The sequence below is a fragment of the Jatropha curcas genome, chromosome 1 (genome assembly GCF_041381405.1).
Source record: "Jatropha curcas cultivar XTBG-Jc1 chromosome 1, XTBG_Jcur_1.0, whole genome shotgun sequence".
NCBI lineage: Eukaryota > Viridiplantae > Streptophyta > Magnoliopsida > Malpighiales > Euphorbiaceae > Jatropha > Jatropha curcas.
Window position 1 is genome coordinate 27,990,626 of NC_143151.1, and position 13,536 is coordinate 28,004,161.

At 34.0% G+C, this 13,536-nt stretch overlaps 2 protein-coding genes across 3 annotated transcripts; both read right to left on the minus strand.

Annotated features, from left to right (window-relative positions):
- Nucleotides 1–635: 635 nt before the first annotated feature.
- LOC105630122 (putative receptor-like protein kinase At4g39110) lies at nt 636–3,582 on the minus strand. The gene has a single exon (XM_012211824.4). It carries the CDS (start codon nt 3,553–3,555, stop codon nt 928–930), a length of 2,628 nt encoding a protein of 875 aa, XP_012067214.1. The 5' UTR covers nt 3,556–3,582; the 3' UTR covers nt 636–927.
- A 716-nt stretch (nt 3,583–4,298) lies between these two features.
- On the minus strand, nt 4,299–12,011 carry LOC105630123 (uncharacterized). Of its 2 annotated transcripts, XM_020677863.2 has the most exons (16): nt 11,802–11,945; nt 10,640–10,826; nt 10,410–10,493; nt 10,251–10,322; nt 10,091–10,162; nt 9,749–10,009; nt 8,854–8,961; nt 8,656–8,769; nt 7,554–7,676; nt 7,403–7,471; nt 6,827–6,930; nt 6,283–6,366; nt 6,050–6,137; nt 5,725–5,844; nt 5,324–5,508; nt 4,299–4,849 (listed from the first exon to the last, which is right to left on the minus strand). In XM_020677863.2, exons 2-16 carry the CDS (start codon nt 10,688–10,690, stop codon nt 4,552–4,554), a joined length of 1,833 nt encoding a protein of 610 aa, XP_020533522.1. In that variant the 5' UTR covers nt 10,691–10,826; nt 11,802–11,945; the 3' UTR covers nt 4,299–4,551. The 2 variants fall into 2 exon arrangements, with proteins under 2 accessions (XP_020533522.1, XP_012067215.1); XM_012211825.4 differs by lacking the exon at nt 10,640–10,826 and having other exon boundaries at nt 11,802–12,011.
- Between the last annotated feature and the right edge of the window lie 1,525 nt (nt 12,012–13,536).

Here is a 13,536-nt window from a genome sequence, read left to right on the forward strand (position 1 = left end):
TGCACTTCTGATTTTTTTTTTTTTTTTTTTTTTGAAAAATTTTGAAATTCATAGACTATGGATGTAAACTTTTAGTGTACTCTTTAATGACTACCGTTTAAAATTACTAACATTAAGTTTTAAATTAATCACTACTCTTTAATTTACTACACAGAGCAACCACCTTTTAAATTAAATTAAATTGCATTTTAGTTCTTAAAAATTTTAAATTACTTTTAATTCCTAAATATTTAATTTATTTTAGCTCTTCAACAATCAACATCTCTCAAAAACTTAAAACTGCTCTATGGATCAAAAATACTAAGTTCGAAATTATAGGGTGGGTGGAGCTAGACATCAAAATTTGGGGGACAGAAAATTTTTAAAAATTTTCCAGAGTTTGGACACAGCTCCTCTTATGAGACAAATACTAGATCAAACAAATTGGAAAATGTTTTTTTTTTTTTTTTTGATTTTTTTTCCTATGTGAGGTATTCATAGCCCGCAGTGTTATTTCGGTCCATTATGCTTCCAATGAATTAAAAAAGAAAAACAAATGAATGATAAAATTGCAATTAGAGTCCAAATATCTTTTGGTTGCTAATTCACATTCTGTTTGCTGCTATGATATATATGTAATTACAAATGATAACTGATGCTGCAACTGTTAATATAAATGCTGCCATATAAATAATTAATACAAATCTCTATAGCTAATTAGCTATGGAATCATAAGCCAAAAATAAAAATTAAATAAACAGGAGAGAGTTTGGATACTAAATACACCATCATCATCATCATCTTATATAAGAAGTATGTATGTGAGCAATCCTAGCCCCTTAAAAGACCTCTGCAAATGACTGAAGTAACAACAAGAAAAGCTACTGTGAGATTCTTGAACTTTATGTACTGATTTAAACAGCCCTTGTTCAAATTTACAATTTCTTTTTATCTGCCATTAAGATCTGAAAATTGAGCAAACATTGCAGTTCCTGAATGGTCATCAATGGCATGAACTTGGGCAGGGTTTCTATTCTCTTCAGGAACCGAAGCCAGTCGGTTATCAGTGGCAGGAACTACAGGAGGAGTAGGAGCTATAGGAGGAGTTGCAGCAGCAGCAGCAGGAGTAGCAGAACCAGGTGATAATATTTGTTCTTCCTCGGGTTTCCCTTGCGTAAAGGCTTCTTGAAGCTGTAATGCATACTCTAAGTTCCATAAGACATCTCCCATAGAAGGTCTATCGACACCATGATCAGCTAAGCACTTTTCTGCAGCCTCTGCAAATTTTTTCATTGATTCAGGATTTATGGTGCCTACAAGAAGAGGATCGATGATATTTTCGAGCGATCCTTTTCTTTTCCATTGCATAGCCCATTCAGCTAAGTTAACTTGCTCTCTTGGAAGCTGTGGATTAATTGCAGGCCTTGCACACAACACCTCCAGTAACACCACCCCAAAAGAATACACATCAGATTTATCTGTTAATTGCTGTCTCCTGAAGTACTCAGGATCTAAGTACCCGAAACTTCCTTTCACTGCAGTACTCACATGGCCTTGACCCATTGGTGCATCTTTGGATAGACCAAAATCTGCAACTTTGGCAACAAAAGCTTCATCCAGTAGAATATTTGTAGTCTTCACATCGCGGTGAATGATTCCTTGTGCAGTACCAGTATGCAAGTAATGAAGTCCGCGAGCAGCTCCAATGGAGATCTCTAGCCTTTGCTTCCATGTCAATGGAGGTAAGTTCTTGCCATATAAATGGTCTCTAAAAGGCCCGTTTGACATGTACTCATAAACTAAGATCATTTCATCATTTTCATCACAGTAGCCAATCAAGGAAACCAAATGCCTATGCCTCAGCTTAGATAGCATCTGAATTTCTGTTTGAAATTCTGTAATTCCTTGTTCAGATTGTGGGTTTCCTCTCTTAACAGCAACTTTAGTACCTTCATCAATTTCGCCAAGATAGACATTGCCAAAACCACCAACACCAATAATTGCACTCTGGTCGAAATTACATGTAGCATCTTGTAACTCCGATAAAGAGAAGTACCGGCCTAGGCCAAGAGTTGATGAATAAAAGTTAGTTTTATGAGAACCCATTGAGTTCTTGCTTGCCATGAAACTAGAATCACCGGCATGAATGGGAAGCAACCAAGAAGAAAAGCTATTCTTCTTCTGCCAATCTTGAGGTCTTTTATGCCATTTAATCACCATAGCACCAAGACCAACAAAAGCACCAAACATCATTGCAAAACCAACAGCTGCGACCGTGCTGCGAGTCGCACTAGCCACTCTACCATCAGTACCAAACTCTCCGTCTAAGCTATCAACTGAGTTGCTCATCTTCAACACCTCTAACCCATTCAATATAGCATTTATAGTACCAGTGTCCTCGCCCATTGGTCCCACTTGAACAGTAAGTCCACTGGTCATCAAGGTACTATTCACCACAATGTCTTTATAATATGGAGATGCTAATTGTTTGGTGATGGAAGATAAGTCCAAACCAGAAATTGCCATTTTTCCATTAACATACACATTAAAGTAAAGGTCATTAAGGGATTTACTCACAATGTCACAAAAATGCAGCCTAAGCAAGTAACTAAAAGCTACATCGACATCAAATTTCCAAGTTATATTGAAATTCGCCTGTACTGTTTCTGAGTCAGCCATCTCTCGAGCAGACGCGTAAACTGTTGGTGGTGCAATTAAAGGGGAGATTCCTGTACCGTATTTGATTGAGCTAGTTGGGATATTTGTACTCCGAGCAAAGGAAGGATCCTTAAGGAATTTCTCATCTTTCTCCCAACTCCTTCCAAGGGTATCATTTACAGAAGTAAGCAAAGGTCCTCCTACATTAAGCCTATAAACAACTTGGTAGCCGAAACTGCTTAAGCCTGAAAAGGGCGAAACAGGAAAAAGCGCAGAACCTTCATCAGGGACCATAACATCTGGAGCTGAAACCACCTCAATGGCATTGATGAAAGCGGCAGAATTCTTCATAGGTTCGAAGTGGAGAGAAAACTTGGGATCGGTCACATTAATAAGATACTCCTTATGGAATGGTTTAGTTTGATTCTCTAAATTAAAGTTATGCAGAAGAACATACTTGTCAGTAGACACGGAAAATGTTGCAGTCCGAAGATCAAACTGTGAGTTAGTGAATGGATAAAAATGAAGGCGAACCCAATGCCAGCCCGGGCTCTTCATAGTAAAGGAATAAGTAGCTTCTTGAACAAAAATCCTGGCATGGAGATATATAGGAGAAGGAACATCTCCAGAAGAGGCAGAAACTAAGATGTTTTCTTCAGTTTGCAACAAACTTTGAGCTTCGTGATCGGTCTTAAACACTCTTCCATCAGGAATTGCAGATAAACTCTTAGAACCACAACTGATGAGGAATTCATCAGCTGGCTCAAACTTACTGACTTCTGCAAAGGCAGTATCAGGGCTTGAAATGAAGGGAGAGAGGAAGATCAGAACCAGGAGGATAGCCATCGAGGAAGAAGACGACAATGAGGAAGATAGAAAAGGATTGATGGAATTTAACAGTTTGTTTTCTATCTCCATCCCTCCTGGGCGAGGGTGGATGATATGTCAGAAGAAAATCAAAATAAAAAATAATAAAAAAAATAAAAGAGAAAAATGGGATTTTCTTGAGAGATTTCTTTTTAATTTTCTTTACCTATTTTTTTTTGTTTTCTTGATTATTAAGTGGAGGAAAGGAATTGACAGCTGAGATGACTTTGGTTTTGCCTGATAACAAGCCATTGTTTAAGGTTCTTCTCAAAGTTAGTTAGTTTTGGCGCCTTTTTTTAGTTTGCTAATAACAGAATAGTGGACATAAATGCTTAACCCTTAGAAAAGGTCAAATACAATTCCTACCTCTCTTTCTCTCTACCTAACTTATTTATTTATCTATCTTCCTATACAAATTTTAAATTTGAAAAAAAAAAAAAAACAAATTAAATTGTAGGTTTTTCAATGAAGATAAAATTAAATGCATGTATTATTATTAGAATTTCACTAATTATAAGCTCAAAATAATTGTAAATAATTACTTAATTAACATTCTTTAATTATATAATAAACTTGAAGAAATTAAAATATCTTATACTATAATGGTATAAACATTAAAGTGTAAAACGCTTCTAATAATTAGAGAGGGTAAATTTTCTTAATGAATGATTAGAGTTATTTAAAGGTTTTAATTTTAACTTAGGAACCAAAGTTAACAGCAATAATAATTCTGCAATCATATAACAAATCCTGATCAATCTGTTTTTGATTTTAGAATGTCTTTGCCAAATATATAAATAAAAAAACATATATCAATAATTTATTGGATAGGCTCAAGGTCCCAAACGGTAATTCTAATTACAATCACAACATTAGAAACATCATTCTACAAGTAATAAATCAAAATTTAATTATACAACAGCTTGGAAAAAGAAACACTAAACTAAAGTACAATCAAATCCAGTATTGGTAGCCCAACCTCAGACTTCCATGAATGAGAAATATATCAGCAAAAACACTCTGCTTTCTTTAAGCAAAGGAGAGGGATTACAAAGACTCTGGACTTGTAGAAGGTCTTATTCTTGAGGGCATTTGCATATTGTCACCTCCAAATCTGTAATTTAATCCATTCTTAGGTGTAATGGACATTTTGTTCATTGCACAGTCAAATTCATCCAGATCAAGATCCTCATCGAAACTCCGTCCCATTCCTTCTTCCATTAAACTCTCCCCGTTCATGGTGTCAAACTCATCAGCAATGTCTTCATCACTGCTATCTTCCTGGTCACTACCGTAAGTAGTTCGCACATGCTTCCAGTATACAAAGTTTGGCCGGATGAAGTTTCTACCAAAAAAAGAGAAGGTATCATCAGAAAAATCAACAGCATCGTTCTGAACTTAAGATCTATAGCATCACGAAAATAGCTCTTTGAACCACTGCTTATTTTACTTGTCAAAATGACAGGACCTAACACATTAATTCTTCAGGTATCAGAAATATAATTAAAAACATGACTGCTTGATTATGCATGAAGTAATCAATGCCACAAAATGCTAGAACGCACAACCATTTTAACTCCATACATCATCACTTGCTTTTACCTGACAAAAATGTAAGTTGTTTACACAAGTTTTATCCAATTAAAACAACAAACTTCTCCAAAGGACTATTTGGAAACCACCACTACTGAAAAAAGTAACTACCATTCCCTTCAAGCAGTCTAAAAAGTATCTTTGTGGGGAACAAGTTTCAAACAGGCAACTGTAGACACATGAGAATCAAATCTATAAAGTTTATCACAAAGCAAAGAATACACACCTATCACATGTTTTTAGTAGACATGGGTCAAATGGAAAGAACATGTCCAGTCTCTCAAGCCCCCCAAACTCCCTGGAAAATTCAGATTCCAGCAAATCTTCAGAAATGAATGTTTCAGGCGTGGTGAACAAATGAGCAGCTTTTGCCTGTTTGAGAAACTCTTCTACTATAGATGGCAGGCAAACCTGTTGATAAATGAAAACCAAAGAGAAGCACTATAAATTATGAGATATTTGACGCAGAAAAGACTGAATAAGAAAACCAAACAATCACTGCAAAGAGCAATAAAGTCAGTCAAAAAGTTCCAGGGTTTCTGGACAAGTCTTTTTTCTTTCCATTTTCAATTTTGTTTTTCCCCTCTATTTTCTATTTTAAATTGAGAAAACCAAAAGATTTCCCACCTTCAAAGGGTCTAATTTATGTTTCAAGATGAGCTCCATAGGTTTGAGGAGAAGATGTGATTTGAGCCCAGGAACATCCATTATCGACCTCATACGGAAGCAAAGCACATACATGATGGCCTGTGGAACAAAATTAACCATCAAGAAACATGTATTTGCAACTATGCCGGAATTTTGAAGTGTATAATCACATGATAAATTAAGAACCTCCAACTAGTGTAATTTTGTGCTTATAAATCATATAATTTTAATTGATTTAACAAGACAGTAAAAGACCATCTAATCCAGTCCGACCAGTAAAAGTTTATTGTCAAAGCTTGAGTACCTGACATCCAGAATAGAAAACTCGATGTGCTTTTGGATTCATGTGACCATCTTGGGTTTTACAGTATTCCAAACACCAATCCACCAGCCTGAAAAACCATGCAATAATATCATCCACGTCAAAGATGTTCATCATCAATTTTCCATTCCCACATTACTACGCGCAACTAAACTAACGCCAGGTTGTAAATTGATATTATTGATAAAATCACAAAGCTAGATATGCATCAGAACCTCTTCAACGTGTTAGCAACAAAAGCAGAAGACAGGAACTTTGCACGAGCCAAATAACTAGCAAGATAAGCCACAGAACTCATCCTGCAAACAATAGGTAAAGGAATTAATTTAGAAGATATCTTTAGACATAATATCCTAATTAAACAGCTTTGAACCTTCAAGGAACAGAGAAGACATGAAGAACCTGGTAACTTAAAATAAAATGTAAACATAGTCTATTATGAAGGAAGTCACCCTATCTTTCAATTCATCAGCAAAGGTACTTTATCCATGAACTAAGGGAAGAGAAAAGGTTATCAAATTTTTGAAAAGAAAAATAGCAATTTCAAGTCACTCTGTTTTGAAATACAAAGGAGACAAAAAAAGAAAATATATCAATCAAGAATTAAGTTTGCTGTCTCTTTGACATGTCAGTACAATAGGAAAATATCACATAATGACACTTTAACTGAGGGAATTGCTATATTTAAATTCTTAAAATCATGGAGGAAATCCTAACAGATCAAATAATTACAATTTTTAATATTTAAAGCTAAATTACCTGGTAAGTGGGTTGTCACCGTAAACAAACCTATCCGCAAGCGTTCTGGCAAATTTCAAGCCACAGTTTTCAGGATCTAGTGAACAGGCATAGAACAAGACAAACTGCAAAAAGAAAAAAGAAGGGAAATATACATCTTGCTGGAAAGGCAAATTCAAAGTACCCCAGTAATACCCTTTAACTGCTACTAGAAAATATAAGCCAGCTTCTTAGTTTCATAGTTCTCATGATAGGACAGGACCATGCAACTAATATTCTTGTTTACCAAAACAAATTCCTAATTCTGAAGTTGCTCGACTTCTTTATTTCTGTAAAAACAAATTTTAGACATAAAGCAATCAAATGACCCTCACATCTCCAAACTTCAATCTCCTTCAAACTGAACACTTGATCAGAAACATACTCGACCACATTTTTCTTTCTTTCTACATCCTTGTTTCAGAATTATAATTAGCAAACTTAAAAGAGAAAAATACTAATTAGATTACAGAGACATCCTAGCAAATGTAAATAAAAAATTCAGTTTTAATAAATCTGTTTTACTCATTTACATGGGCAAGAAGGAAAAAAAATTACCTGAGAAAACTTGGACTTGTAAGTGTTCAGGATAGTAATCATGAATGAATCCAGAAGAGTTTCAAATACCTAAAACATAAACAAAAAAATGAAGCAAGCTTGTTACATGGAGAAAGGAACGATTTGGAAAAATATTGGCATCAGAAAGTACCTCACTCAAGCGCTTATTGTTTGCACACAATTCAAGATGCTCAAATGTTTGCACCATCAAGCCATCCAATAAATCAGCAACAACATTTTTGCCTAAACTCTTATGAGTTGAAGTTCTTGGAAACTGCAAAATGAACACTGCATTAGTTTTTTATTAAAAAAAATTCATGTTATTTATCAGACAACATGATGGAATTTAATTTTTGAGAAATGTCCAAAACTGCTTGGAGGAAAGTTGTCACGAAGAATCTACAGCCTATTAATGAGGATATAGATATGAATATAACAGAATGGAGACAAAAGATTCATATAGACATAGCAGACACTAGTTAGTTAGTGTTACCTATCTTATACTTTATTCTATTTATTAATATATCAAATGATTTTACAATTCCTCTTTCGAAATTTTTTCTACAAAAAGTATTTCAAAATTTTTTCTGACTTGTACTTTTGCTTTACATTGCTATTAATTTGATCAAAGTGGATATTAGAAATAATGGATCAAATATAGCCGATCTCAACTAGTTTGGGAATAAAACTTAGTTGTTGTTGCCCAACGAGCAAGAATTTGGTCAGCTCTGGCAATCCATGTTCTTGAATGAGGAATAAATATGGCCTAACACAAGTTAAACCTTTTGTATAATTTGCATAATCGATAGCAATAATGAAGTTTCTGATTACGTTATCTGGCTCCCAAAAGTCTCAGATCACATAGTCAAGGATTAGAGCCAAAAGGGTCAAAGGTAGAAGTCCTAACCAAAAAAGTTCTATACAAAAAACCAATATTGCAACAAATTATTATCAATGGGGGAAACAAATAACATCTATCCATAGAAAATGCAGACATATCTTTTATAGCTCTTAAAGACCAATATTGAAAAAATTCAAATGAAAGTTGGGAAAAATGCATATTACAGAAGCAAGAACACAGGATGCGCTTGCAAACAAGTAAACTAATTATTTCATACTTTCAAATTTTGTCAAGATAATTGATGTGTAGCAACTTCAGTGTCATACAAGGGTCGTAGGTCAAAAAATATGTTTTATGAAAATTTTTTCGTGAGTTTTTAACATTAGCATTTAAACCAATATTGAGATCTTACCTCGCCAATGTCATTCTCTTCATCATCAGAACCAATATCACCTTCTTCTAGCTCAATTGCAAAGATGCCTTTACTAGAGTCATCTCGTAATATGTCATCCCAACCAATAGCCACCTATATGTAAAGGTTGAAAAAATATAATTCAAATAAATTAAATGAAAACCTTTGTTCAAAACTAGATTAGTCAGATACACTTACATCCAACTCTACCAGCATGTCAACCACAGCCATAATCATCCTGTTCCCAACAAATTCTCTAATTGCACCACTTTCCAATCTTAGCATGTTCTCCACATAAATCTCAGTCTAGAAAAAGCAAGATAATAAATCGTCAAATTGGGATCTAGAACAACTTCTAATCGACAGTGAGCAACATTACAAAGTACAAACATCATACACCTCTGACGGATGAACTAACATTGGAAACTGCAGGAACATCACCTTAGGCTAAAATATAAAAGGACAATAAGTAAACTATAATTCTGCTTCCAGGTATACAAAGGTTGCACCGAACCCGGGTCTGATAAAATGTCACCAAGTAGAATCAAACAGTATCTTATAATACCTGAGCATAAAAAAGCAGCACCTCCCACTCATAAAAAATACACAAAAACTCTTGATTTTTAGACCATGTGTCAAGATTAGGGTAGAAACTATGGTGCTACGATGAACAACATTATTTTTCATGTAACTTATTGGAAAAAGTAATGCATGTATGGGTAGAAAGCATTCATAAAGGAGCTTGGCATTCTGATAGTCCAAAAAGGGGAGAAAAAATGAAAAAAAGATGCCAAGTTTCAAATTAAAATTGTGCATCAATACAAGTAGATAAGCACACATTACCCAAGTCCATTATAAGACTAAGTACAGCATGATTTGACATTGCAAAAGGTGGATGTATTGATTACAGACGTCGAATACAAGCTTAAGTGTAAATGGTCAAAAGAATTGCTTGAATAGTCAAAGAAGGGATAGGATATGGGCTGCAATTCATTCTTTCCTAATTAGTAACTTCCAAATCACTATGCAATTCCCAGCTATATATTCATTCTATAGATAACTCCAGACACACAAAAGTTCAAATCAAACTCACTCGATATTTTAGTCGATCTGTCTCAAGATCCTTCTTATAGGTTGTTGGCATTCTATGGACAACAACGTTTGACAATCTCAATGCTGCCATAGGTACCAAAGCAGCAATATCTTGTAAAGCAGTATGCACGCGAGAAAGAACTTGATCTTTTTTTCCATGACCACGTGGTTGCTTTAGTACATCTACCAAATACATGGGTGGCACGAAATTGCCAACAAGCATTTCCAAGCATGCATCAACATATTTGACATTTGAAGCAGCCTGAAGAATAGCATGTACAAAACATAAGTAATAATTCATCCTCCAAAAATAAAGGTAAAGACCAGTCATAATGCAACATACCAAGGAAATAACCAATTCGAGCAACGCATCCATCACATCTGGACCATAATTCCACATGCTCATTCCAAAAATCTGATAGATATTTCAATATGCAAAACATAAGCTGCCAAGACAAGTAACTCGAACAGATAGAGAGCCAAGTCAAATGTCCACAACTTACAGAACTAAGAAGAGATTCATGATAAATATTGTCTATGCAAGAAACTGCCCCAGATAGTGCCTTTAGACTTGTCTGCCAAGCGAGCACAGCGAGTTCAAAAATCAGCCAGAGAAGTTATTAATAGAGCAACTTTAGTTTCAAAAAAGTAGGAAAACATACCACAAGAAGGGCCACCTCATCCGATGATAGACGTTTTGAATGATGCATTACCCCAACAAGCTGGTGGTAACTTTCATTATCTCCCTAATCCAGAAGAATTAGCTTCGTTAAACAACTAATATATAGTAGAGAGAAAGAAGGGTACCCATAATTAAACAGATGAATTGAATAAGGACTGAGCAAGTATTGGCAACACATTTTTGTCAAGATAACTAGCTAGAAAAAACTACCTTCTGACTTTTTAAGGTGCTCACAGGTTGGGTTTTGGTTAAGATCAGCATGAATCCAAAACCAAACCAACCATCGTTGGTTCTCTATATTTCAGAACTGGAACCGTACTGTTCTTCAGAAATACCAAAATGAAGCCAAACCGAATAAAAATGAATTTAGTTCGGTTTGGTTAAGGGTTGAGAGGTCCTGTTCAAAGAGTGAACACATGGATTGGTCAACCCAAAAATTTCTCTCAACTCGATTTTCTTAGCAGCTTAAACTATAAGAGTCTTAAGAAAAAATAAAACATTAAAAATTCAAAAGGCAGCATCATAAATGGTTTGCTGCAGAGTGTATAATCACAGTTAACAACAAAATCAAGGAAAAAGAAAACACTTATGCAGGAAGACTGCCCAAATTTGGTTTAACTATTTACTGACAATAAGAAACACATTCTCTCTCTATTATCTATCTATCAACTGAGCCAGCTTCTTTGCTTTCTATACCATTTGAACAAGAAACCCCATATACCTCAAAAGAGAAAGCAAGACAAATTAAGTCGTATGCACTGAAATATTTCAATGATTGTGATGGCAAGGTACTCAAAAACCTGACCATCAACTCAATGAAGCTATGAGCCGACGTACCAATACTACAATCCCAATATGCCAGATTGCTTTGGTTTCAATGTCTCAAACCAAACCAATAGACAACCACCCAATATCTGTGGTTCCAAGAAAAGGCCAAGTAAAAAGATTTTTTGAGTGATAAATCAGGAAAGCCAGGCCAGAACACAAAATCTTTCATTTCTAGTTCTTTTCTATTTGTCAATTGAAGTGTGAAGTTCCTCATGCAGTTAAAAAAAGGGGCCAGGGATTGAAACTGATCTTTTAAAATTTTAAGGAACACTACAAAAAGATAATAACTTTTGCAGGAAGCCCCACCTCCACACCATAACCAAGCATCAAACATCCAAAGAACAATTATCACATGCCTTCGGGCTGAGTGGTGTATACAATACACCCTCATAGCTGCCCTCATTAATTAGGGCAACCATCCATAAGAATAACATGAAGACTCTAAAGAAATAACATTTAACGTAGATAGTATGAAAAAAAAAAAAAAAAAAAATAGATGACACAAAACAAATTCCAAAAAGCCCCAAATCAAGAAAAAGCTTACCGTTTTAGCGGAAATAAGAGCATCCCTGACATGATAAACTAAGTCAGAATCACTGAAATTAAGATCCTCCATTTCGTTGAACTGTTGGGTTAACTCGACACCCATAACTTTCTGGTTTTGTAAATAACTGAGTTACTGGAGAAAAAACGGGTGGCTTTTCTTCTTCCCCTCCTTGTTGGCTGCTGCGAAGAAGAATAGCAAACGAGGGTTTTGGAGAACGAGTGCTATTAATATTATTATGGATGAATACACCAGTTCGAATCGAACCGTTTCCGAATTATAAACTTATCGAAGTACCCACGCGAGGTGGAGCAGTGGCAACTTATAAAAGTTGGAAATTGTTAGACGACTCGAATCGGATCTGCTATTTACGACTATCAAAAAAACCTTTCTTTTTCGCCTCTTGTATAACACCATGCGCTACTGGGTCCCACTACTAATATAAAAAAAGGTCTGGAACGTGGTTCTATGCGAACCATGTATTATTGCCCATTAATTACTTCTCTTAACTTGTTTCTTTTATTTTTATTTTTGGCCCCTGTCATCTTTTCTTATTCTCGATTTGGTTTCGTATTTTTCAAATTGTACAAACCAATGCCTGATAATAATTGGATGATCCTAAACGAACAGTAAATAGTTCGGTGTAAATTAAAACTAAACCAATTAAAATCTGTATCAAATTATGATTAATGAATTTTTTTTTTTTTTTTTTAACATCAAGTGAGGGGTGTTTCGAATTTAGATTTACAATTAAAATTATATATTTATAGTTCGAACCAAAATAGTTGATTTTTAATTTAAAATAGCCGCTACAGTTTAACACTGTGAAAATATTTTTTAAAAAAACTTTTAATTTATTTTTTATTTCATTATAATTTTTTAAAATAAATTTAAGACCTTTTGTTAAATTGATTTAGTCTATTTATTAGTACTATTTATTATTATTATTATTATTATTATTATTTATTCAAGTTACAAAACTTGGAAGAAGTTAAAAAGTTTGAAAAAATTATCTATTTTCAATTTCAAATGAAATAGAACCGTTTGGCGGTTCCAAAACCTTTTCAAAAATCACCTAAAAGCAGTTTTAAGTCCACTCTTCTTATAATAAACCAACCATTTTAAAATTAAAATTGGCTGTTCTAAAACAGTGATCAGGGTAAAATGATTGAGCTTGAGAAGGAGATTTATGCTAGGCTTTCAACTCCATAATCCAGCCCAATTGGAATTGCCTTCAAAGCTCCAAGGCCCAACCTTATAAAATTTATATTCTTTTTGTAATTCATTTAATTTTTAGACCTGATTATTTTTTACTCATGACAGGTCCATACAATTTAATATTTTACAGCCAGAGGATGCTTTCTTTTACAATCATGGTAAAGTAAAAAATAAAAAGACTGACCAAGTTAAATTTTTATATTATTAAATTAATTTGATATTAATTAAATTATAACTTTGGTTCGAAGACCAATAATATGAAACCGCATATTTGTAATCATGGTACATATAGCACATCTTTAATAGATAGAAATACAATCAACTTTTTACATTTAAGCAATTAATGACAAAGATTAAAGTTCCATAAACATATTATATATATACTACCTTATAAATTTCTGAAAATTTAATAAAATTATACTACTAAAACTTTTTTAATTTTAATTATTTATATTAAAATAAAATTTCCGTAGTATTATTGAATATTTTTAATTAATAATAATTAATTCTCACATAG

Bases quoted from the DNA above. Each gene is read 5' to 3' on its own strand.
- LOC105630123 (XM_012211825.4), bottom strand. From the start codon at position 11,906: ATGGGTGTCGAGTTAACCCAACAGTTCAACGAAATGGAGGATCTTAAT. The intron at 6,138-6,282 runs GTTCTGATGCAT...ATGGTTTTTCAG, and splicing joins GTTGCTAACACGTTGAAGAG to GCTGGTGGATTGGTGTTTGG. The intron at 4,850-5,323 runs GTGTGTATTCTT...TTTTTTTGGTAG, and splicing joins CTACTAAAAACATGTGATAG to AAACTTCATCCGGCCAAACT.
- LOC105630122 (XM_012211824.4), bottom strand. From the start codon at position 3,555: ATGGAGATAGAAAACAAACTGTTAAATTCCATCAATCCTTTTCTATCT.